The sequence below is a fragment of the Aedes albopictus genome, chromosome 2 (assembly GCF_035046485.1).
Source record: "Aedes albopictus strain Foshan chromosome 2, AalbF5, whole genome shotgun sequence".
Lineage (NCBI taxonomy): Eukaryota > Metazoa > Arthropoda > Insecta > Diptera > Culicidae > Aedes > Aedes albopictus.
The window spans coordinates 499,840,441-499,866,889 of NC_085137.1; the positions used below are offsets into that span (position 1 = coordinate 499,840,441).

The 26,449-nt window shown below is 42.3% G+C and overlaps 3 protein-coding genes across 4 annotated transcripts; 1 reads left to right on the forward strand and 2 right to left on the reverse strand.

Annotated features, from left to right (window-relative positions):
* Positions 1–16,491: 16,491 nt before the first annotated feature.
* On the reverse strand, positions 16,492–17,893 carry LOC109409117 (probable U2 small nuclear ribonucleoprotein A'). 2 transcript variants are annotated; one of them, XM_019682536.4, is made up of 4 exons: positions 17,693–17,892; positions 17,467–17,614; positions 16,938–17,407; positions 16,492–16,665 (listed from the first exon to the last, which is right to left on the reverse strand). In XM_019682536.4, exons 1-4 carry the CDS (start codon positions 17,772–17,774, stop codon positions 16,646–16,648), a joined length of 720 nt encoding a protein of 239 aa, XP_019538081.3. In that variant the 5' UTR covers positions 17,775–17,892; the 3' UTR covers positions 16,492–16,645. The 2 variants fall into 2 exon arrangements, with proteins under 2 accessions (XP_019538081.3, XP_019538074.3); XM_019682529.4 differs by lacking the exon at positions 16,492–16,665 and having other exon boundaries at positions 16,672–17,407; positions 17,693–17,893.
* A 5,044-nt stretch (positions 17,894–22,937) lies between these two features.
* On the forward strand, positions 22,938–24,315 carry LOC109409150 (eukaryotic translation initiation factor 3 subunit G). The gene is made up of 3 exons (XM_029870416.2): positions 22,938–23,096; positions 23,292–23,748; positions 23,819–24,315. Exons 2-3 carry the CDS (start codon positions 23,295–23,297, stop codon positions 24,181–24,183), a joined length of 819 nt encoding a protein of 272 aa, XP_029726276.2. The 5' UTR covers positions 22,938–23,096; positions 23,292–23,294; the 3' UTR covers positions 24,184–24,315.
* A 203-nt stretch (positions 24,316–24,518) lies between these two features.
* LOC109622404 (uncharacterized) lies at positions 24,519–25,909 on the reverse strand. The gene is made up of 2 exons (XM_029860777.2): positions 25,603–25,909; positions 24,519–25,542 (listed from the first exon to the last, which is right to left on the reverse strand). Exons 1-2 carry the CDS (start codon positions 25,615–25,617, stop codon positions 24,679–24,681), a joined length of 879 nt encoding a protein of 292 aa, XP_029716637.2. The 5' UTR covers positions 25,618–25,909; the 3' UTR covers positions 24,519–24,678.
* Between the last annotated feature and the right edge of the window lie 540 nt (positions 25,910–26,449).

Genomic DNA, 26,449 nt, shown 5'->3' on the forward strand with positions numbered 1-26,449 from the left:
AAATAATTATAATGAATGTAATCAAATCATAGTTGCAAACCAAATACTGTCTGATTATTTTTACAGATATAGACAACATTATAATTTGTCATACTATAGCAAAAACATAAATTTAAAAATACTGTGATGCTCTCAATTACGGATGTTTGGAAGCAATACTAGTAATAATGAAAGGTAAACATTATTGCGATAAAAATATTGTTTGTTTGTTTGTTTATTTATTACGACCCTTTAATCAAAAATGATCATTCGGGTCGGAATCTAAATCTAAAATAAAATTTCCTGTGAAAAAAATTTAAAATAATAATATTTCAACAATAATCATAAAATTTCAAAATGTTTTCATCTCAAAAAATCAGTTCCCCAAATTGGCTTCCAGGAAAAATATAAAAGTTTGGGGATGTTCAAAAATAAAAATTAGAAAAATCAAAAACTTAAATTCACGAAATCGAGAATTAAAAAGAATCATCTTCCAAAACATGTTTAAATCGATTTTAGATGACGAAAAATGATATTTAGATCAAAATCAAAAATTTGGGTATTAGAGGGTTAAGTACTGATAATTCGACAGGGTAGCTGTTTGAAAGGCAGCTCTAGGCCACCGTTAAAATATGTGGTGTTCTTACATCATCCGCGTTTCTAGTGTTATACCGATGAATGTCACTTCCTCTTTCAATTCGATCACACAAATATCGAGGCAGTAAACCATCAACTATCTTGAAAATGAACACCAAAGTGAAAAAAACACAATTCTCTGGTTCACTGATAGTTACTGAAGGGTAGGGCTTTCAATAAGAAAGAGGATGATGTATTGTATCTCAAAATCAAACGCATTGTTTTATTTTGCAATCGCTGCCCTATGTGGGGAGAGATGAATGATTCATACAAATGAATCTTATTACTAATTTTATTTTTGTGCTAAATGTCGTATTTTAACTTGTAAATATTCCCCTAGTGTCAATGCACATTTATAGGGTTCTGGTAGAATAGAGGCCTGCAATCCTATTTCGATTGCCTACATTCTGGCCATTTTGGGCCGCGATTAAGTACTAGAGATGTAAACCTTTCCCTGGCACAGACTTCAAGTTATAGAACACTAGTGATGAAACCCGAATCGGGATGCCCCCTTAGGATTAGAAATTCCTAGACAAAACTCAAGCTATGAAAGCAACTAATGCTGCGAGCAAAAGGCAACTTGCCAGAGAAAATACGATTAGGGGAACAAAGCCCAAAATGCCAAGATGGGGTGAAATGGCCCAACTTATAAAATCATTCCTGAATGATCATTACTATAGGTGAATGGTGTCAAGATATGTTTGCATCGAACATTCTTCTAGAAGCTAGGCCACCAAACCCACGAAAAATCTTTTGATTTCCCAATGAAAATTGACAACTTCCGGTTTTTCGTGCTTGCGATTAAGGTTTTCTGATGATTTTATTACTAGCCAAGTGTTCGAGTCTACGCTTTCCATATTAGGGGTCATTCAAATATTACGATCATCGTTTTGGGGGAAGCGGGGGTAACACTCCATTTATTGAGTATACGAAAAAAAGCAGACAGAGGGAGAAAAAGGAGTCGGAAATGCCCGAACACTGATGGACGTAATTTTTGAATGTTTTTATGAAGTGGCATCTTACCCCATGGCAGATGGTCTTTTTGCACCACTTCCGTTTTACGAATCAGTTTTTAAAATCGTTAAAAATCGATGAAAATGCAATAGTTTTGTGAATATTTTTGCTAAAGTATCGAGCAAATATTGTCTAGTTGCTGTTACCACTTTGAAAGCCTAACAAATGAGGCTAATTATCATTGAAAACGATGAAAGTTTGAAAAATGGCATTTTACCCCACTTAACCCTACAGGATTGACTGATGGACCAACAACATTTATGAAACCTCGTCATCCTGTCATCGGAAATTGTTATCCACTAGGGTAACAGGGCAAAATATATGTTTTGTGTTTGTCTATTTGTGATGTCCTAATTGTATTACGCATTTGTAACACTCCAATGTTATATTTTTGTGCATTTGTAGTGCTTCATTATTTTTTTCGTAATAATCTTGATAGGTACAGTTCTTCAGTCGGCAGAGAATTCCATACTTCCATACTTCCATAATACTGTCTTTTGATGACATTGTGAATATGAGAGTCAAATTTCAATCTGTCATCAATAATCACACCAAGATACATATTTAGCTCCCGATCGCGTTCAAGTGTCTCATCAGCAATTTTAACTGAGACGTTTTCATTTAGTCGGCTACACGAAATTACCATGAATTATGTTTTGTCTATCTTCGATTTCAACTGTTTGTATTTTAACCATCTACTCAGAGAACGCAAGTCTTCATTTAAACTTAAAGCTGCAATAAATAGCACAGTATTATCTGCGAAAAGGTTTAGGCATATCACAACATCAAGACTCTAAACAGAATCTTTGAATGCAGTCCTTTGGGTTCTGTCACACAGAATACTTACAAGCCTTTTTAATACAGAATACGAATTTCCAAAACGCCTGAATTTTCGTAACAATAAGGGCCAATAAATTCTTTCAAATACCAAATTCAAAGCGGTTTCGCAGGAATGACCTTCTCGGTGTCCCGATTTGTATGGTTTAATCAAGTTATTACTATTTAAATACGTTAATAGCTGGCCTTTAACTACAAGTTTTTTAAGTACAAAATTTTTACTAATGTGTGCAGCATATTGATGGGGCGGAACTCTTCGGATTTATTCGTCCCAGCTACTTTTTGAATATTTAGTAATCACTTAAGTTTCCTTCCAAACCGTGCACCTGCACAGTTTGCAGTGATTTATTTATCAGGTCCAGCAGGTTGTGACCAATGACATCAAAGCATTCATGACAAAACCAAACTAGCACTTTTTAGCTCCCACTTGCTACTAGGTATCAATCTTATTAAAAGTTTTCGACCTTTTCCACAACATCAGATACTGGAGGTTGTCTCCCTTGTTCTCTCCTGACTATTCCTAAGAAAAACTTCTAATTTTCATATGTGACTGATGAACATTGATTGATTGATTGATTGATTTGTCTTTATTATAGAGACTATCAGCCCTTGGCACTGATGAACATATTTTTTTTCCCCTCCATGAATCAGTGAAATTTATGTCATTCCACAAAAATCGTAGTCGTTTGACTGCTCTGGCATTCGCACACAATAGAAACACGTGTGTGATAAAAAAAATGGAGATTTGAATTATGAAAAGAAATTCACGTGCTCCGGTGGGAATCGAATCCACGACTTCCAATTCGCTAGACGGGCGCTTCTTTCCCCCAAGCTACTGAGCCACTTGACCATCTCCGTCTCCTGAAGGCACAGAACTCGAATCCACTAATGCACATGGTTTGTTCCTTTTCACAATCCAAATCTCCTTCAGATGGAATAAGATGAACATCTACACGTCTCTGCTGTGTGCAATGTGCATGAGATTTGGATTGTGAAAAGGAACAAATCTGGAGCTCGATTTGAATAGGTCGTATGTGCTTTTGTCGATTAAAAATTCGATCAGTTGGATTCGCTTATTATAGCGAAAACCGTTGAAATTGAGCAAAGTTTATACATACAGCAGAATCCTCACAAAACAGGCTTTCTGTTCCATCATTAAAAGTTTGCAAAATCTGCCATATTGCTACAATGACTAAAATAAACTGATCGAATTTTATATCGACAAAAGCATATACGACCTATTCAAATCGAGCTCCAGAAATAACATGCATTAGTGGAATCGAGTGCTGGGCCTTCAGGAGACGGAGATGGTCAACTAGCTCCGTAGCTTGTAGGAAAGAAACGCCCGTCTGGCGAATTGTGAGTCGCTGTGATTATTGATTATGATTAGGGTAAGTGTACCAATTATGGCTATAGTACCAATTATTCGCCATAGTTAATTTTCACCCTTTAACGATGTAAATCAACAAGACAAATTTTGTGAACAACAGATCACGTTCACAAAAGATAGTCGCACTCATTTAAACTTTACATTTTCCTCAAATAATGGTAGAAATAAATCATTTTCCTTAAAATTTCGGCTTCCTTGCACCCTTTTTCGCCATAGTGTACCAGTTTCCCGCACGCATAATCCAACAGGCCAACAGTGCACTAAGGGCCAGAATCGCAATCTAGCGGAACAAAATTAATTACTCCAAAACGAAGCATTTCCGACACATGGTATCTTCGACAAAGTTGCTTGACATCAGCAAGGGCATCTATTGATAAGAACGTAGTAGTTCGCAACTCGTCCGCATAGGTGGCGCCACCATCTAACTTCTTTGTTTTACGTTCTAGAAACTTGGCGTCTTCGGCAAAGTTGTTCATTTTGGCAAAATAAACAACTCTTTCTCAGACGTCAAAATTCCACAGCCTACTGTTTTCGAGTTATTTTAAAAATAAAATACATTCAATGAAAAACCAGTTTTTTAAGCTTATTTTGACATTTTTACTAGAAACCATGTGAGTTTAAATTTTTTCTCAATGCAAATATGTCAAACCAAACACATTCTTTGGAAATATATTCAATATTATCATTAAAAATTTGAAATTAAAATACAAATTCGAAAAAAATAGTGTGAATTTCAAGCCTTAATATCTCACAAAGCGCAAAAAATCGCAACTTCAAATTTTCAGCAAATACGAATCAATACTAGGTGAACATACTGTCAAAAATTTGGAGAGGTATTTTTTGGTGTTTTTGAGATAAAAGCTTTTTAGTAACACCATAAATATAAGTAGTGCCAGCTTGTAACTTTTTACTGTTACACATTAGAGAGTTTATGTCTTCGAGAAAGTTGTTCATTTTGACTAAATAAACAACTGTTTCTTAGACGTCAAAATTCCACGGCCTACTGTTTTCGAGTTATTGTGTATTAACTAGATTTTATTGATAAAATTTGTCAATAAAACACATTTTGATGCAATAGTATGAACTATTTTTTTTTGTTTTTGATTTTACGATACATAGTAGGTCATGAAAATGTCAGTTTCGTGGAGCTCCAGTTTCACAATCTCTAGAGATTGATCCACGTCCTTTCCATCCAGGAACAAATCCACGAGCTCTCAGCAAGATATTTCGCGCTCTAAAATTTAAAATGATTGACAAAAAAGGTTAAGCTTAAAACATTTGGAAAATAACATGCAAAAAATTAAAAGTTACCTTGAGCCATGCTGACAATAGTATACTGACATTTTCATGACCTACTATGTATCGTAAAAATTAAAACAATAAAAAATAGTTCATACTATTGCATCAAAATGTGTTTTATTGACAAATTTTATCAATAAAATCTAGTTTATATACAATAATTCGAAAACAGTAGGCCGTGGAATTTTGACGTCTAAGAAACAGTTGTTTAGTTAGTCAAAATGAACAACTTTCTCGAAGACATAAACTCTCTAATGTGCAACAGTAAAAAGTTACACGCTGGCACTACTTATATTCAATGATGCAAATGATCACCTCACTAGTGCTCATCACAACTCATCAACTGTATATTTATCGCGTGCGATTGAACTGTGCACTGATCAGCGATGACCATCAGCAAAGAGGTGGCAAAACGAACATGATGTAAATCACAAACGATTTTGCACACATCTGACTGGGCCATCACACGCTCGCCCGAACAGCCGAACCATACCGAATAGGTTGGTTTGCGAAGCTACGGCATGAACGCTCGACACGCACACAGAAGCAACATTCGCATGTACCGATACCATACTAATAAAGCTTCCAGCCAACGATGCTTCGCGATAAGCTATCGAAAAGCATCGAAAGCGATGAAAAGAGATGCTTGGCTAGAACGCAACGGCTCAACGGCGAAAAGGAAAGTCAACTATGCTGATTAGTGTTGAGTCCGTTCGTGTGCTACTCGTATGGGAGGTTGATTGAATAAAGCGAGGATGGGTGAAAACGTATTCGTTGTCGAAAGCAAATCGCATCATTTCGCGAATGTTTTCATCAAATAGCAAGCTTGCTTATATTTATGGTGTTACTAAAAAGCTATTATCTCAAAAACACCAAGAAATACCTCTCCAAATTTTTGACAGTGTGTTCACCTAGTATTGCTTCGTATTTGCTGAAAATTTGAAGTTGCGATTTTTTGCGCTTTGTGAGATATTAAGGCTTGAAATTCACACTATTTTTTCGAATTTGTATTTTATTTTAAAATTTTTAATGATAATATGTATATATTTCCTCAGAATGTCACAGAGAACAGACGTCCAAGCTCATACATTTTTCTTCAAAAAAAGTGTGTGAGTTTTCAAATGAAAAACCGTTAAAACACTAACGCCATCTTCAGGCGACTGCCCCAGTTGCACTCGATCATTGTTGCCAAATTTATTAATTTTATGAAAGTATTGTAGCTCTTGGCTGCACTGCTGCCAAACATCAAAACACAACAATCACGCTAAACATTAACCACTGGTTGAGCACACGTTGCTCATATTTGCGCAAGAAAGATTTTTCCTCTTATTTCACCAAAAGTGATTACACATAATTGTTTAACAGCTAATTGCACATGCATTATCCGTAGAATATTTACAACGGACCATAAAACCAAATAGGTGAATATCCGCATTTTAAAACGGTTTGTTTTTCATAATTACCTTTAATAGAGATATTCTTTTGTCCGTAAGAATTTTAGCGTGTGTTTCATGTGTTGTTTTTTATCGAAGTTCGTCGAGCCGAAAGGAGAATGTGTTTGGTTTGACATGTTTGCATTGGGAAAAAATTAAACTCACATGGTTTCTAGTAAAAATGTCAAAATAAGCTTAAAAACTGGTTTTTCATTGAATGTATTTTATTTTAAAAATAACTCGAAAACAGTAGGCTGAGTAATTTTGACGTCTGAGAGAGTGTTGTTTATTATGCCAAAATAATGCCAAAATAATGCCAAAATAGATGCCAAGTCTCTAGGACGTAAAACAAAGAAGTTAGATGGTGGCGCCACCTATGCGGACGATTTGCGAACTACTACGTTCTTATCAATAGATGCCCCTGCTGATGTCAAGCAACTTTGTCGAAGATACCATGTGCCGGAAATGCTTCGTTTTGGAGTAATTAATTTTGTTCCGCTAGATTGCGATTCTGGCCCTTAGTGCAGTGGTCTCAACCAGTCCTGCAAAATATCAGTGTCAGTGCCTGTTTCCCGCCAGCAGGAAGAACAAGATCGCGAAGCGATGGAAGAGCTGTACCGCGCTAAGGACACACGAAAGTTCTACGAGAAGCTGAACCGCTCGCGCAGAGGCTTTGTGCCACAAGCCGACATGTGCCGAGATAATCACGGGAATATTCTCACGAGCGAGCGTGAGGTGGTCGAGAGGTGGCGGCAGCATTACGATGAGCACCCGTGTGAGCACCTCAATGGCGACGTTGCAAGTACCGAAGGTGGCGTGGTAACAGATCTAGGAGTATGTGCACAGGACGAAAGACTTCCGGCCCCTGACCTCCAAGAGATTGACGAGGAGGTTGGCCGGTTGAAAAACAACAAAGCCGCTGGAGCAGATCAACTACCAAGCGAGCTTCTAAAATACGGTGGAAAAGCACTGGTTAGAGCACTACACTGGGTCATTACCAAGATTTGAGAGGAGGAAGTATTACCGGAGGAATGGATGGAAGGTATCGTGTGTCCCATCTACAAAAAGGGCGATAGGTTGGATTGCGGGAACTACCGCGCGATCACACTACTGAGCGCTGCCTACAAGATACTCTCAAATTTTATGCAGCCGTCTATCACCGATTGCAAGAGAGTTCGTGGGGCAATATCAGGCTGGATTTATGGATGAACGCGCTAAAACGGACCAGATGTTTGCCATCCGCCAGGTGTTGCAGAAATGCCGTGAATACAACGTGCCCACACATCACTTGTTCATCGATTTCAAATCGGCGTATGATACAATCGATCGAGAACAGCTATGGCAGATTATGCACGAATTCGGATTCCCGGATAAACTGATACGGTTGATCAAGGCGACGATGGATCGAGTGATGTGCGTAGTTCGAGTATCAGGGACACTCTCGAGTCCCTTCGAATCTCGCAAAGGGTTACGGCAAGATGATGGTCTTTTGTGCTTGCTGTTCAACATTGCATTAGCAGGTGTAATAAGGAGAGCAGGGATAAACACGAGTGGGACGATTTTCACGAAGTCCGTTGAGCTGCTTGGTTTCGCCGATGATATTGATATTATTGCTCGTAAATTTGAGACGATGGCGGAAACGTACATCCGACTAAAGAGTGAAGCCAGGCGAATCGGATTAGTCATTAATGTGTCGAAGACAAAGTACATGATGGCAAAGGGCTCCAGGGAGGAATCACCGCGCCCGCCACCCCGAATTCATATCGACGGTGATGAAATCGAGGCGGTTGAAGAATTCGTGTACTTGGGCTCACTGGTGACCGACGACAACGACACCAGCAGAGAAATTCAGAGGCGCATTGTGGCAGGAAATCGTGCTTACTTTGGACTCCGCAGAACTCTACGATCGAATAAAGTTCGCCTCTAATACGAAGTTGACTATCTACAAAACACTGATTAGACCGGTCGTCCTCTATGGGCACGAAACATGGACCCTACGTGCAGAGGACCAACGCGCCCTTGGAGTTTTCGAACGGAAGGTGTTGCGTACCATCTACGGTGGAGTGGAGATGGAAGACGGGTCTTGGAGAAGGCGAATGAATTCAAATTTTTGTATGAACAAAAGTCTACGGATTGGGAGGGGAGGGGGGGTGGTCTGAGATGCCCAAAAATGAGTCTACGTAGTTTATGGACAGCGCCTCAGCTGCTGAGAGAACCAACCATTGTCCATACCGCGAAATTCGGGATGCTACAGTGGGCGGGTCACGTCATCAGGATGTCGAATAGCAACCCGACTAAAATGGTTCTCGAGAGTCATCCGACCGGTACAAGAAGACGTGGAGCGCAGCGAGCTAGATGGGTCGACCAAATGGAGGACGATCTGCGGACCCTACGCAGAGTGCGAAACTGGAGACAAGCAGCCAAGGACCGAGTGGAATGGAGTCGGTTACTATGTACAGCAGAGGCCACCCTGGCCTTAGCCTGATTGGTTGGTTGTTGATGTTTGCTTGAATAAATCAGTCTATACTAAACCATCACCAGAGGCAGTCGTCTTTCTTTCACTCTGCCATTCACGACAAAAGGTAACTCTATCTGAGAGATTTTTGAAAAAATAATCATAATTATATTGTTTAGAACAGTATTTGAATCAATTCAAATTGCATCATGTTTTATATGGTGCATCATTTTTTGTGATGAATGATTAATGATTGATTGATATCTTTCCTTATGATTATGATTACTGATTAATGATTAAATTTCGAAATCAGTTTGATGAAGATTAATGATTAATGATTAAATGAGTAATGTTTGATCAATCATTAAGGCTCTGCCAGGTAGCAATGAAAGGTTCTTTCTCCTAGACATTACTGATCCCACTGACTCTATTGACGAATAAGGAAGCGTTGCCGAATGCACCCTCAAAAATGCTACAAAAGCAATTTCTACCGTATGTAGTGCCGCGACCGTAGATTTTCATCTTTGATAAGCGAATTGGTTTTTTGACAAACCTGGCCCGATAGAAAGCTTCCTTTGCAACCTTGATTGTGTCCTTTTTAGATCCTGAAACCCATGATTGGATCTCTTGAGGATCTGAGACAGCAATTCTAGTGTGTTGGTCGCTGATGCTCGACTCTGGGATTGAAAAAGGCAAGTGGATCTATCGGAATCGTGATCGGAATAGTAATGAAACACGTCTTGATAGCTTGAGTGAAAATAGTGGAATGACATTTATTACTAATTCTAAAGCTCATGGCTTGCTACAACTAATCGCGGATTACTTTGATCCCAATACTCCTCCCTAATCCTCGATTCCTATTTGCTCCTTCATCATCTTCAAATTCGTGTGCGCCAAAGGTTTGGTAAAACCGTCGGCTGCCTGTTGCTTGGTGTTGATGTACTTCAGGTCGATCGCTCCGTTGTCCAACGAATCATGCACGAAATGATATCGAATATCCACATGCTTGGTGCGCGGATTGTACGACCCGTTCTTGGCAACGCATATCGCAGATTGATTGTCGCACAAGATATCGACCTTCCGCTTGCCGAAAATCTGCTCCAGCATGTTCTGCCACCACAACGCCTCTTGAATGGTCCGGGACATCGCCATGTACTCGGCCTCACATGACGATAACGCAACCGTCGGCTGACGTTTCACGTTCCAGGAAATTGCGCCACCTTGCATTATGAAGACGTAGCCCGTCGTCGATTTCCGGGTGTCGACGTCTCCTCCCCAATCTGCGTCTGTGTAGCCTGCAATGTCCGGGTTCCCTTCCTTTTTGTAGCACAAGCGGTTGCCAGCAGTTCCTCGTAGGTATCGGAAGATTCGTTTCACCGCCTCCCAGTGCTGCCGTCCTGGATTACTGATGTACTGGCTTACAGCATTTACGGCGTAGCTAATGTCCGGTCTTGAAACTTGGGACAGGTACGTCAAACTTCCGATGGCTTCTTTGTACGGTACCTTCTTCATGTCGTCTTCTTCCTCCTTCGTTTTCGGGCACATTGACTTCTCCAATCGTAGACTCGGCTCGAACGGCGTAGCCGCGGCATGGCAATCCGCCATTCCGTACTTCTCCAGCATCGCTTCAATGTAGTGTTCTTGATCTAGATTTACTTCACCTTTAACACGATCTCTTCTTATTCGCAGGCCCAGGCAGTGCTTCGCCTCGCCGAGGTCCTTCATCTGGAACCGGCTGCACAGGAACTTCTTCAGAGCCTTCTTCAGCTTCTTGTTGTTCGTGAATATTAGGAAATCATCCACGTAAACCGTCAAGAACAGCATCCGGTTGCCTTCGACCTTGTAGTAAAGGCATGGATCCACCTTCGACCGCTCCAGGCCGAATTCTCGTAGGACCACGTCCAGCTGCTGATTCCATACCCGGCTGGACTGTTTTAGGCCGTACAGTGCTTTCTTCAGTCGGCATACCTTCATCGAGTCCACGCTGAACTCCTCTGGCTGGTCCATGTACAGCTCCTCTTCGCCCAGCGTACCTTGCAAGAATGCAGATACGGCGTCCATTTGCTCGATGTCCAAATCGTGCTTCGCAGCCATCGCCATCAGGTACCGAATCGTTGAGTACCTCACCACAGGAGCATAAACTTCCTCGAAATCGATGCCTGGCCGCTGCGAACAGCCCTTGACGACTAAACGGGCCTTGTACCGCTCAATCCGCCCGTCGACGCCTCGCTTGGTTTTGAAAACCCACTTATTTCGGATGGCCTTTCGATCGTTCGGCAGCTCTTCCAGCAACCAGGTATTGTTGCCTTCCAGAGCTTGGATCTCCTCTCGCATGGCTTCAATCCAATGGTCCCGATCTGGCCGCTTCAGCACTTCACTGTATGAAGTTGGATCGCTCATCTCTGCCGGCCGGTGTACTTCTCCTCGGTCACCACGGTGTGTCTGTTGGGAAATGTTTGGGCGAGTATGCGTACCGTAGGAAACAAAATCACTATACTTGCCTGGACGGTGGCGCTCCCGACCGCTGCGCCTTAACCCATGCTCTAGGACAGCTGGGTTTACTGATTGCGGTGGGAGCGCAATGGCATCATTGTCGTCGGCGTCTTCAAAGTCGGTGTCCGATGAGCTGCCCTCCGAATGTTCCGCCGGAGCAGTTGCTCCTCCCGAAATCGAACCACCACTTGCTACTTCCGGTTCATCCAGACGGCGATCTGGCACCCTCACTGGTGCTTCTTCGATCCATTCCGGAAATTCAATCTCGATGAACTCGACTGGATCCTTCTGTGCTCCGAACTCGCCGCGTTCTTCATTCACGATGATGACGTCACGACTGATGACAATGCTGTCCCTCTCCGGATCGTATACCCGGAATCCTTTGGTATCTTCAGCATAGCCCATAAAGACACACTTGATGGATTTCGCGTCTAGCTTCCTCCGCTTCTGTTTCGGTTGATGGACCATCGCTGTTGCACCGAATGTCTTCAAATGGCCCAGATGTGGCTTCTTGCCCGTCCACGCTTCTTCCGGTGTCATTTCTCCCGCCAGCGCTCGTGTTGGGCTACGGTTGATGAGGTAAACCGCCGTGTTCACCGCTCGGAATTGAAAGACGTCTTGATAGGTTGAGTAACGATAGTGGAATGACAAATTTATTAAACAACTAAATATCATGGCATACTACAAATGGTCCAGTCAATCGCGGATTGCTTCGACTCCAACAGGATCTTTAATAATTCGTTCAATGTATCGCTAGACTCTACAGTGAACGAACCGTCCCTCTTTCGGAGTCTACCCACACCATTGGAGTGGTGTTTAGAAAGACTTTTTTGGAGTCTGGGTACTACTGGTGTATTCTCTATGCTTTCACACATTAGAATCCATGATTGCCGCTTGGCTGACCTTATTTCTATGTTGTAGTTTGTCTGGTCCTTTCTGTATAGGCTCCAGTCGGCGGTTCGCTTGGCGTGGTTAAATTCTCTACACTGAGGCAAAAATTTCTTAAGAAATTCACACTGAGAAAACTGATCTTAAGAAGGGCATAAGTTTGTCTTATGAAATTTCGACATAAGAAAAAGTTTTGATTTCCATAAGAAATTCTTATGATATCATTTCATAAGACATCTTATGAAGTATTTTTGCGCAACATAAAACAAAATCGCAACCTGGAATCGAACCAGGGACGTTGAGATCGGAGAACGCGTGCTTTACTCACGCGCCCATCGACGCTTCGAAAGTTGAAACGGTTGGAATGCAATAATAAATTTGGCTTTTCGGGATCAACGTTTCATAAGATATCTTATGATTTTCATAAGAGGCTTCTTATGAGATTTATCATAAGACCGCTGTAATGCACTGAGGCAAAAATTTCTTAAGATGCACTGAGGCAAAAATTTCTTAAGAAATTCATTACAGCGGTCTTATGATAAACCTCATAAGAAGCCTCTTAAGTATGAAAATCATAAGATATCTTATGAAACGTTGATCCCGAAAAGCCAAATTTATTATTGCACTCCAACCGTTTCAACTTTCGAAGCGTCGATGGGCGCGTGAGTAAAGCACGCGTTCTCCGATCTCAACGTCCCTGGTTCGATTCCAGGTTGCGATTTTGTTTTATGTTGCGCAAAAATATTTCATAAGATGTCTTATGAAATGATATCATAAGAATTTCTTATGGAAATCAAAACTTTTTCTATTGTCGAAATTTCATAAGACAAACTTATGCCCTTCTTAAGATCAGTTTTCTCAGTGTACTATGGAACGTCTCTGTTCGAAATATTGATTTAGTTCGACAGCTCTCTTTCTTATGGGCTTGATGTGACTTTCTATGATGTACTCATCGGATTGTAGGATAGCTAAGTAGGATTCCTAACCAGTTTTCTTAGGATCTTTAAACGTTTTTTTTTCCACCGGAAAGGGGGTATTCCCTTTCGAAGGTGATGTGTTTATGGTCTGACATCGATATTTCTTCAGAAAGATGACAGTTTTTTATTTTATCAGAAACTAGCTGTACCCGGCAAACTTTGTATTGCCTACTGCGTTTTTTTGACGTTTCAAGTTTCTAGCCAAGACCAAATCCCCGGTCAAATAGGTAGGTATGGAAAATCAATTTTCGAAAACTCTCGATTTTTCCATGTTTTTTGCCTCATAAACCTTCCTTGAGTGAAAACTAACAGAACAAAACTAAGACGACCAAAATTGGACCTTCCGTTCGCAAGTTATGCGCGGTCCCACGTATGCTACTGCATTTTTATATATATAGATAGACAATAGAAATACACTAGAACTCCAATGGCGCTGTAGTCACATTTCTTATTTAATTAAAATAATTACTTGAACTGTAATAATTGAATCTTCAAAAGTGTCCAGCTTGTAGAGGATCTTTAGTTTTGGTAAGCAAAATTTATTTGACACTTCTAGGACCGCTACTGACGCTGTAAGGTCGTGGCAAACTAGATGTTAGTCACACGAATAGTCGCGACATTGGGCTTCTGTGGCTAGTTATTCTAATAGATAGACCGACTACATAGAGTCAAGCCCTGACGAATGAAGTTTTTAAACGTGGGTTTATCACCAATATTACAAATATCAATGTTCTTGAAAGAGAGAAACTATACTGCCCATCTTCGCATGTCAGTCCCATGTTGTTTTTCATAGTGCCTACGTTTTGCACTATAACTCCAATGAGCCTCTGCACGAATCTGACGTACTGCTCACTCCCACAGAAAATTTAAAAACAGCGCGCGCAGTAAAAGTCAAATTTGACTTTTACTGTGCGCGCTGTTTTCAAATGTTCTGTGGGAGTGAGCAGGACAGGGCAAATTCGTGCAGAGGCTCATTGTTTTCAAAAAAGTATATTCATGTGATGCATAAACTTTTCGTGGCACATTGAGCTGTGAAATGAGGCGAGGAAAATACAAAATTTATCTCAAATGGGCTCGTTAGAGACAAAAATATGATTTGCATTAGAAACAACATGGGACTGAGATGCCAAGAGGGGCAGTTTAACAGTTACTCACCTCTGGTGTTTATATTAGTACTTCGCCATACGGTGTGATGTTCATTAGCGTCGCACTCAAACTCATGATGAAGGGAATGTTCTGTCGGTGGATGTGGATTACGAGCACAGCTATCTCTCGAGAGGGGATGTCGTCCACGTACGAAAACGGCTTTCCTGGGAAGCTGACTAGACTGATTATAGCAACGATGGACGGTGTGCAAAACTGCGTAAGGGTTTCGGGTGAACTATCTAGTTCATTCGAATCTCGCCGGGGACTGCGACAAGGTGATGGACTCTCATGCCTACTCTTCAACATCGCTCTGGAAGGTGTGATGCGACGAGCCGGGCTCAACAGCCGGGGAACGATTTTCACAAAATCCGGACAATTTGTGTGCTTTGCGGACGACATGGACATTATTGAAAGAACATTTGGAACGGTGGCAGAGCTGTACACCCGTAGTAATGTTACGATAGACGGGGATACTTTTTCGAGGTGGTGGAGGAATTCGTCTACCTCGGATCCTTACTGACGGCTGACAACAATATGAGCCGTGAAATTCGGAGGCGCATCATCAGCGGAAGTCGGGCCTACTACGGGCTCCAGAAGAAACTGCGGTCGAAAAAGATTCACCCACGCACCAAATGCACCATGTTCAAAACGCTAATAAGACCGGTGATCCTCTACGGGCACGAGCCATGGACCATGCTCGAGGAGGACCTACAAGCACTCGGAGTTTTTGAGTGACGCGTGCTAAGGACGATCTTCGGCGGTGTGCAGGAGAACGGTGTGTGGCGGAGAAGGATGAACCACGAGCTCGATGAACTTTACGGCGAACCCAGCATCCAGAAGGTGGCCAAAGCCGGAAGGATACGGTTGGCAGGACATGTTGCAAGAATGCCGGACTACAACCCTACAAGGCTGGTATTTGCAACTGATCCGGTTGGCACAAGAAGGCGTGGAGCGCAGAGAGCACGATGGGCGGACCAGGTGGAGCATGACTTGGCGAGCATCGGGCGCGACCGAGGATGGAGAGCGGCAGCCACGAACCGTGTATTATGGAGAAATATTGTTGATTCAGTTTTATCTTGAATTTGATGTAATACTGAATAAATGAAATGAATGAATGTCGTCCACGTCGCTAGGGAAGTATGACGAGACCACCACCACTAGGATCTCTCTACTCTGTCTAGTGGAAAGTACCTCCATCCTGACCGATACGATGTCCTTTTTTTTAATTCTGAAATTGGAAGGTATTTACTGGCTATCATCATATACCAACTTACAAGAGTGTTGTTGAGCACACCGTTGGCGCTCTAAGCATGGTGGAGATTCACTTGAAGAACTTTAGTCGCCATTTTCCAACTGTGGCTGTTGCGGATCATCAGGATGTCGTTCGATGTTACAGTTTGGGTCGTTTCTCTTCCCTGTTGCGACCTCGTCAGTTAGTTTCGTCTCTGTGGTCAAGCTGTCGCTTTTTGCCCTGTTTAGATAGGTACCTTTGATTTGGTACCACTAGAGCAGAGGTCGCATGTGAGCTTCGAGTTTTCCTTTAAAGGCGGACAGATTAGCCGTCGCTTGGCATAATGGTCAAATGGCATAATGATTGTTTTTTATGTGATAAATATTTGAGTTACTTCCAAAACTGTATCAAACATAACGGGGTTCATCATTTTGGTAACGATGCTACAAAGAATCATTTTTCACACGAGAAAACTTCATAATGGTAAAATATGTGACCTTCAACAGCAGAATAAGCGTGAGTTACTTCGGTTGGCCATATTCAACTTCATTTGTCTTTAATTTAGAATTTTGCCAAATGACTTTAAGCCAAACGGGGTAAACCTCTACGGCAATACCCTCGTTTACTTGCTTTTATAGATATCAAGCATCCAACGTTAGATCACTTTATAGTTTTGGACTGTTCTCACAAATAGTGGCTAACACTAAACCATATTCAACTAATTGAAATGCACGTTTCATTTATTTCAACCTTTTCGCTCTCAGCAAAGCTGATAAATCTTATGTGTATATGTATCTGTTCTTATTTCTATTTGTGTAGTAAAATTTAGGAAACAATATTTTGCTGTCCCGATCGACGACCACGACTTTAATCAGTTTCCATATTTCCTGCAACGAACAAAACAAAATGAAACACAATTCGTTAGTAACATTCGATGGTAGCGGAAGTTGTCAAGGGAGGGGAGTTCATAAGTCAGCCTGGGATAGGTCCACCTGAGATCAATCTGTAAGAAAACCGAGCGTGAGTACGATTTGGTCACAAAGCATAGGAAATCAACCGTTATGGGAACCTTCTTCTGGATGCCTCCCCAGATAGCTCCACCGAGTAAGCCTGAAACGACACAGAAACGCGCTTAGCCAAACAAACGGTTGCAATTTACCATTGAAGTTGAATTCGCCGGTAATCTGCCCGGACTGCAGCATCCTCGTCAACCGCTCCACCTCGTGCAGATTCGTGGCCCGTTTGATGGCTTCTTTGATTTTCTGGATGTCAGCCGGGGTCGCGTTGTGAACCGTCGGTTTATCCGCTGCCGGCATGGCCAGTTTCGCCTTCCGCATGATCTCCCGCTGCAGCTCTTTGCCTTTCTTGCTCTTGAACAGTTCCTTGGCCGCTTCCCGTTCCTTTAGTTTGATCTTCCGGAAGTCCAGCAGACGCAGATTGGGAAACCGAAAGGCCACGTACTCCCGGTAGTACTGCTTGGTCGAGACGGGATTCGTTAGCAGGGAGAGAGCTTGAAGATTTGGCAGTTTCGCGAGGGGTTCCAAATCACCCAGTTCCTGAACGTTGTTCCCCGTTAGAACCACACTTTCTAGATTGGGTAGCGATTCGTGGAGCGTGTCGCTGATTCTCCTGAAAGAAATCGAGTCAGGATCATTGTCATTGGGTAGTAAATACTATTCGTAACTTACACTATCCGATTATTGTTCATCAGTAAGCACTTCAGCCGAGGTAGGTGTGGAAATCCGTCCAACTTGCGAATGTCGTTATCGGAGAAATCGATGGTATCAAACTGGTCCAGCGTTGCTCCCATGTTTTCGATTTGAGGTATTTTGTAGCCTGTCGGAGCGAAGGAACGAAAAGCCATTAAATTGTGTCACAATAACCTCACCAAAAAAACACAAGCCAAACACTTACCGCGCAGATCCAATTCGCGATCCCGGCAGGGATTCATGTACTGCATCGATTGATTGATCAAATCCGGCGTTAGTTTGACCATTTTGAATCGCAAAATTAACCGAAAGCTACGAAAATAACAATAAAATTAAAATTCCGTGCAGCTGTATCTTTTGGAAAACGCCGCTTTTGTTTTCGGCAAGCGAAATTTGACAGCTGCCTGCTGATCGGTCGCGGATCTTGAATGTCGACTAAGTCGACTGCCTGTCTGCTTTTACCCCAATGTGAAAAATATGGATACTAAGGGTGAACGGGTTTCACTCCCGGGAAAAGCGAAGAAACTAATTTTGCAAAGTTACATAAAATCAGTGTGTGGATTTTTATCGCGAACCACTGAATGGTCCATGCTCAGCAAGTGATACATTCGCGATTGTAACATTTCATGAACCAACATGCTCGGGAACGCTCCCCGAAATGCTGTTCATTCTCTTGCCCGGTTCGATACGAGAGCGCAATCAAGAGAGAAGATGGTCGATGACGCTAATGAAAGCGATGCATTCGGTAAGAATATTTTATTGCCATAATTCTTTTTTTATTGTGACTACACAACCTGCAACGTCATGAATACAGTTAAATTAAATAGTATTTCACGTTTTTAAAGCGAAAACGCATTAAATACTGATGAAAATAACGATTATTCACAGTTGCCCCAAGCCAACGATGAGCGATCATCGGTAAGTGTTACACTTAGCGATGCCCGCTCATCGCCGCAGCTTGTTTATATCGGAGTATCCTCTTTGTGTTCCTTCGTGAACCATGCGACTCGACGAGAGAACATACACCGCTTGGTAATTGAAACAGAACCAACAGAAGGGAAGAAAAACTGCCGATTGGTTCACTGATCACTTTTTCGTCCAAACACTGCATAAAATAATAGAAATACACTTGAACTCCAATGGCAATGTAGTCTCTTTTCTTTTCCTATCCAATTATATCTAGATTGAGTTTAAATAAGGGCGAAAGTAACATGAGCGAGTTCTCTTCATCGACTCTCTCTTCTTCAAATTAAAGTGACAAGATGCAAGTATGGTTGCACCTTTAATTTGTAGAAGAGAGAGTCGATGAAGAGAACTCTCTCATGTTACTTTCGCCCTTATTTAAACTCAATCTAGAATATTGAAGACTTATAATGAAATTATTGATTATTTATAGGTGTCCTTATTATAGAGGTTCTCTTGTTTTGGTGAACTATTTTTTTTTATTTAATTCGTTTATTTAATAGGCCCAAACGCCAGAAGGCGGGGCCACATAACTTCTTATCTAATTGATATTAGTTGACCAATTAGGATTACAAACATTCTGCAATCCAGAATTATAGCACTGTTTTTTCTTCTCCTTCGTACGCTTCGTTGATATCCTCCGCTTGTTGGTTGAGTCGTTCGTTTCGTATGGTGATGAAGAACTATTCCCGTCACAATCGTCGACGTTGTCGTTATCGTCTATCGTGATGATCTGTTGATCTGTAGTTAAGGCCACCACTGGTCCGGATTGCACTAATGCTTCGTCGTCATCGTCGTCTGCCTTTGTTCGTCTTTGTTTTGTGGCTTGCGTGTTGTTGGTGGATTGTATACTGTTTATCGGCGTGAAGTCAGCATCGGAGAACGGGGTTTCGATCGATGAAGCTGTACCAATCGCTGTATTTTTGTTAGCAGTTGCAGCTACCTCCAAGCATTTTTGTTTAGGATGGACCGCTCTGGAACACCATTTGCACGTCCTAATTTGGTTTTGGTGCTCGACGAAGCAGACTTCGCCGTTTATTGTTACGTAGGATGGGATTGGTTTTTTTATTCGCATTTGCAACACGCGAATGCCGTTGGGAACGCCGGGAAAATAGTGTTTCCATCTCTCACTTTGAATCGATGCAACCTCTCCAAACTGCACCATGAAATTAGCAACAGTAGTGTGATGCACGGAAAGAGGCAAGTCATGTACGCGCACACTTACTGCCTCGCTGTCAACATATACTGGAATCTTGAATTCCTTTTTGTTATGCACAAAGACACGCTTTATATTCTGCTTATTTTGATACCGTAGAGCGGTATCATTGTTCTCCATTTCAATGAATACATATTTAAGGGTGTTATGGAGCTGTAAACGTTTAACATCCGAAGGTTGCAACTCAATGTCTCTTTCGAGGGATTGATGCACTTTTTCAACATCGGGTCGCGATGGCAAAACGCTGAAGTCCACCACTAAAGAAGTATTCCTTCTAATACTAGCCATTTTTCGATACGAGGTAAACGAGCAAAAGTAAACGCGTCCGATGAGTACGAGGAAAGGGGGTCAACTGAAAATAAATTTATTTTACACTTCTAGTACCGCTACTGATGCTGTGGCTAGTTAGGCCGGAACAAATTTCATTTTCTTCTTTTGTCACTTTGATCGTTGACTCGTCAAGGGGGAGGATGATAAATAATAAATGTATTTGATTAAAAACTACCCAAAAAATTAGGCAAAATCGTCAAACTCATCGGATTTGTTAAGAAATTTTATCGAAGACTTCAATTTCACATTAAAACTTTTAAATTTCTTAAATAATTTATTTGTGTCCCCCCTCAAAATGTCGAATTCCGGCAAAAAATTTCCGAGGGGGTGGTGACATAAGAGAAAATCGAAATTTGTGTCAGCCTTATTCTAATCATAAAATCAAGTATAAATCAAGTAATTTTTCTTTCGTTTACGAAAGTAGGGTCTGGGACTATTTGGGCAGGGGGGCCTAATTTGAGCACTATCTTCTATAACGAAGTCAATTGATTTCATTTGTTTGTACACGGCTAGATACTGTACGTAGTTTGGGTAACTGTGTTTTTGAAGTTGCAAATAATAAATATGACAACAACACAGATAACCAAACTTTTGCTCAAACAGCATCAAATGAGTCAAGGAAGCATAATATCTCTCGGTAATAGGCTTATTTTTCGGAAGCTAACTATCACTCTTTTCTCTGGTGGCAGAAATTAGAACCCTATGAAAAGGGCGACACCGCTAAAATTTGCCATGGCGCAGCATAGGCAAAGTGCACTTTCTCTTATCGAATTCCGCATCGTAGAGAACCAAACGTGCACTTTTTGGAAAGAAAATTTAATTCTCTTTCAGAAGCGCTTAGATCCGGTAGGTACTTAGGGGCCGTTCATAAACCACGTAGACTTTTTAGGGGGAAGGGTGGGAGGTGTCTGGCCAAAGTCTACGACCCATACAGATTTCAAATGTTTTGTACGGACAAAAGTCTACAAGGGGGAGGGGTCTGAGGTGACCAAATTTCGGTCTACGTGGTTTATGAACAGCCCCTTATTATGCATCTCAAGAAAAATCAGAATATGGCGATGACATGCCTCTGGCTTCTGATATAAGCGCGACAGTCGCTAATCATAACAGCGTCACCAGATTTAAAAGTATTTAATTCTATTATATGGGGTTGGCAGCAAGCACACTCATTCCAGTGAGCCACTCTTACCGTTTATCACAAATACATTCATAAACATCTGTCACTTCGCGAAATCTACGTGCTTTTGTTTTTGATGGGAACATTATCTTTTGTTTTGTCTTGCGAGGGTACGACCGCCGCCAGACTCTAATAAAAGAGAAGCGCGACAATACGAACAATTTATGTGATTAAATTGAGGAGCTCTTGCTATGCCTCCAGCTGGCTAACTTCCGGATTTTTTTGTTAGCTGGCCAATCCGATGCTTGTCGGCGTGGACATCAAGAATGATGATATTTGAAGCCATTGCAAATGGAAAATAGCTGAGTCTTGCGGACTGACTCAATATGCTCTCTCAGCGGGAGCCAAACATCGGGAGCCAAACATTGAAGATGGAGGTTATGTTAAACCTTGTTGAACCTGTGTGATTGATTGAAGAGTATTGTTATCTAGGTGCTGCGGATATAATCAAAATTGTTGTCACGATATCTCCATATGCCGCTGTCAAGCCGTTGGAAAGCGAGGAGAAGGATAAACATTATTTTGAGCCTATTTTAGCTAATTTTGTAACAACTATCCATCAAAATTTCCATCGCAAATGGAAAATAATAAACTTTTGAATAGGAGAACAAAATTGGAATAATGGTGGATTGATCATGTCTAGATTGAGTTTAAATAAGGGCGAAAGTAACATGAGAGAGTTCTCTTCATCGACTCTCTCTTCTGCAAATTAAAGTGACAAGATGCAAATTCAATCGAACTTTTTTACACTTAGACCACAGACAAACAGACGTAACACTCTGATAATTCCCATCGTACACCGATTTAACGGTCTTTTTGAAAATTTGATAGTTGGCCAACTGCCCAACCATGGCGCTCGCATCGTTTTTGTTCGAGATTGACGTTTGCTAACTACCGCCACCTAGTTGGTGGTCGACCAAACATAGTCCTTTTAGCATTGGGCGAATACGTTTCCGTGACTATGATTTGAATCGAAACATGTTCGAAGTGTTACGTCTGTTTGTCTGTGCTTAGACGCTAGATTGCATCGCAACCTAGCGATTTATGACCAAAAAGTTCAACAATACTTGCATCTTGTCACTTTAATTTGCAGAAGAGAGAGTCGATGAAGAGAACTCTCTCATGTTACTTTCGCCCTTATTTAAACTCAATCTAGATGTTTACTATTTCCGAACAGCGTCGCGACGGCGTGTTTGACAACCAAGCTGAGAGAGGTGGTTGCAAGAAAATTGAACGCTCGTGCGTGTTTACAAGCTGTGTGCCGGGAGTGTGCAGGTGTGTGTTGGCTAGCTTGAAAAATAAAACCGTTTCTATTCACAGCACTCAGGAAAATAGTCACTTATAGAGCAGAATATAAGTTAATTTTAAAAACAAAAATAATAACTTTTGTTTTTCACCTTATCTCACCTAGAGAGTGTTAATATCAGAGAGCCGCAAAGAGTTAAACCAAATCTCGAACTGTCAAATCGACTACCTATGAGCACGCCAACAAAAGTTTGATAACAAAGTTTGGCGAAGCAGAAAAACAACAGTCAAAGAAGTCGTCTTTGCATGACTCTTATATAAACAGACTCTAATCTCAGCTAGCGCCTCTACAATGGGGGAGCATTCGAATTCTTCTTTAGAAACATTTATTTAACTGTGTGTGAAATCCTTGTTGTGAAAGTTTTGGACACAGCTACCCCCAGTGTACAAGTGCGAAATTCCCGGACCACGTAATTTCGACTTCCCAGCCAAACCCTCTGTGAGTCGACATAAGTTTCGCGATGTCAAACTGTCATCAGATGACAGCTGCTGTCACCAAATCGATCGGCCATTTTCGTAGTGCTGGTGAAGAAAACGAGAGCACGAAACGCAATATTTTTTCGAATTTGTGCAAGAATTCCATTCTGAATCACCTGTAAACCAGTTGCAAAATCAAGAGTAAGTAGAATCCTAAGGATTTATTGCAAATTTGGATGCAGTGCAGTAGTTTTAACAGGGTTATTTGTTGATTGAAAACTGGCGACTGTGAATCACGTTTCGGCTTCTCGCTTCTCCCAACAAATCCGGAGCCAAGACACGAAAGCATTTTTACGAGCTGTCATTCATATTTTTCCCTTTGCCTACGTTTTCTAGAAGATGCCTGCACTAGATGAAATCAAATCTTCCTGGGCCGATGAGGTGGAGTTGGATTCCGGATCGCTTCCGCCGCCAACCGAAATCATCGAAAATGGCCAGAAGATCGTCACCGAGTACAAGTACAACAAGGACGACAAAAAGGTGAAAGTGGTCCGGACGTACAAGATCACCCGTCTGGTGGTGCCGAAGAGCATCGCCAAGCGTAAGAATTGGTCCAAATTTGGCGACTCGGCCAACGACAAGCCAGGTCCGAACCCCGGAACCACCATGGTGTCGGAAGACATCTACATGCAGTTCGTGAGCAACAAGGAAGAGGAGCAGAAATCGGACAACGCCCTGGACTCGCTGAAGAACATTGCCAAGTGTCGTATCTGCGAGGGCGAGCATTGGTCCGTGCATTGTCCGTACAAGGGAACGAACTTCGAGGCTGGCAAGGCCAAACCCGCAGTGCCAGGTGAGATTAGCGGGTTTTGTTTATCATCAACTGGGTTCTAATATTATTAATTACATATTTTGAATTGCAGTGCCACAAGAGATGGCTCCGACGACGGCCAAGAGTGGCAAGTACGTTCCTCCGAGTATGCGTGACAGTCAGAAGCCGGGTATGGGTGGAAATCCGAGGGGACGTGACGACACCACCGCTATCCGCATTTCCAACCTGTCGGAGGCGATGACGGAAGCCGATCTGGAGGAACTGGTCAAGAAGATCGGTCCGCACAGCAAGATGTTTTTGGCCCGCGATAAAAATACCGGCCTGTGCAAAGGATTCGCCTACGTTCACTTCAAATCCCGCCGCGATGCCGCCACTGCTATTGAGCTACTCAATGGACACGGTTACGATCATCTGATTCTGAACGTAGAATGGTCCAAGCCGCAGAATCCACAGTAAAAAATCTTTGATAAACTAAGTGCTAAGAATTAAGTTGTGGTTGGTACGCGTTATATTCTGATTCGTGTTGATGTATGCTAATGCGGAAAACAATATGCTTTTCAATAAACTACGAACTGGTACACAAATCAATGCATCCCAGTCCTTCGTCAATTAGTTACCGAAATTCCAGTCATAATCATTCTTTTATGTCCCGAACTGAGCCAACTCAAATTACATATGGACTCCAAAACGAAAACAAGGGACGTCATGCCAAAACGTTTTTAGTTTTCCCCCAAAAAATGCTTTTCTAACCGCGGACGGTATAATATTCAGCCAATGAAATCCAAAAACGGTTCCATTTCATCTTCTGGGGAATCCAGATTATTAGTTTTAAATTTATTTCCACAATTTATCATACACACAAAAGTATTTATAACTTACAAAATAGAGCAATCCCGAACGTACCCCTAGAGACGGCCGGATACGTTCCGGATAATCGACAGTCGACGGTTGTTAAATTGCATCGTTAGTAAGCGCATTGGCCAGATCGTTCAGCCCGTTCGAGAGCTGCAGCATCGCCGCGGACATATTGGTCAGGGCTTGGGCGATGGCAATCTTGGAATCGTCCAGCCGGCGCTTCTTCATCACCGATTCCAACTTCTCGGAGGTTCGTTTCAGATCTTCCCGCAGCCGCTGGTGCTCCGGTTGGGTGCGGACGGTCGTTTTCGGTTTCAGGAATTCGCTGGTACTCTCCAGAGCCGACGAGGTCATTTCCACGTACTCTGTGGTGGTGACGGCCATGCTTTTGATTTCCTCTGCGGTGGGTTTCCGGATTTCCAGCTCGGTTGTGACCGTCTCCTGGACGTGATCGCTCACCATGGGCTTGGAGGAAAATGTGGTCACAAACTCCTCATCTAGCTGGTCGTCCGCGTAGTGCTCGATCACGATTTCCTCCTTCTGGACCCCGGTGTCATCCGGGAAGTACTCTTCGTGATCGTTTACCATCGATGCATCCAGTGTCACCATACTCTCCGTTCCGAGAGATTTGGTCCACTGATCCAGAACGTCGTAACAGCAGGCCGCCGTCAGTATCCGTACTTCCAGCTGGTTGGGACCAATCTTCTTCGATCTTCCCTCCGCAACTAACCGACACTTGCGCTTGAGATTGATAATCACGTCCGCCCAGTACTTCACCCACTTGGCAGTGGATTTCATCGTCCCACCCGGGATCTGGTTCAATCGGTGCGTTGCCTCTATCCAAAACCGCTGCCGCTCCTTGTAATCCGTTTCGGCACTTTCCTGCTTCGGTCGATTGTTGTACTCCTCGAATATTTTGACCAGTTCCTCCTTCTGCTCATTGGACGCGCTCTTTGGCTTCTGCAAGCAACCAAAACCCTCAAAGTCATGACACAAATCCGACACACCATCTGAACTTACATCCAATGGCCCCATGGCGGAGGAACAAGGAATCCCACCCGACTCCGTCCTAGCTGTTGGGGACTTTCCTGGCCAAGCGCGCGCCTCCACCCGCGAAAACTGCGACGACGGCGACGAAGACGATCTCCGCGGACGTAAATATTATTGGTGAACAACGGGAAGGTTTTCAACACTTTGCGGAAGCAGGATTTCTCACACTCATTAGAAAATTTGCGGATTTTGAGCTGCGATGCGCGAGGCGAGACTGCTCTCACGAAAAAAAGATGGACACCTTTCACTGCAGTGATGATGCGCCGATGATGACGCTGATGGGACGCGAGAGCGCGAGTGCGAGACGAGAAATGGGGGTCATCGCTGAATGACGTGCTGGAAGCGTTTGCGCGAGACGTTGATTTTCTCATCAGAGTAAGATTTATATGATTTAAAAGCACAGAAATCATGAATGGAATTTCATGAGGTTTATTCCGTTGATCGATTGCAATATTCATTGAGTAATTCGTGATAAGGTTTGTTATTTCAAATTGCATACATCTCTATGTTTTGTACCGCTCTTTATGGATGCCCCCTGATAGTGATGTATCGAATACCCCGATGTAAAACAGATGGATTGGAAGGGTTGCTCACCCGCGGTCATATAGTCAGTTTCGCTTTTCACTTCTCACACTGCGAGTCAAAAGAGCAGCAGAGTTGCCAACAGTTTTCGAGAGAGCTTCGAAATGAACGATGAATCTCTGTCTCGAATGAAGCAAAATCAGGCCAAACATGTCTAAAGGTCCTATCTGCAGAAGAGAGGCTCTCTTTGGTTTCCCTCTCTTTCGTTAATATCTCAGCTGTTTATTTGTATTAT

Excerpts from the sequence above, each read along its gene's own strand:
- LOC109409117 (XM_019682529.4), bottom strand. The coding sequence starts at position 17,774 with ATGGTCAAACTAACGCCGGATTTGATCAATCAATCGATGCAGTACATG. Across the intron at positions 17,615-17,692 it reads TCGCGAATTGGATCTGCGCG|GCTACAAAATACCTCAAATC; the intron begins GTAAGTGTTTGG and ends TCGCTCCGACAG. Across the intron at positions 17,408-17,466 it reads ATGAACAATAATCGGATAGT|GAGAATCAGCGACACGCTCC; the intron begins GTAAGTTACGAA and ends GATTTCTTTCAG.
- LOC109409150 (XM_029870416.2), top strand. The coding sequence starts at position 23,295 with ATGCCTGCACTAGATGAAATCAAATCTTCCTGGGCCGATGAGGTGGAG. Across the intron at positions 23,749-23,818 it reads GGCCAAACCCGCAGTGCCAG|TGCCACAAGAGATGGCTCCG; the intron begins GTGAGATTAGCG and ends TTTGAATTGCAG.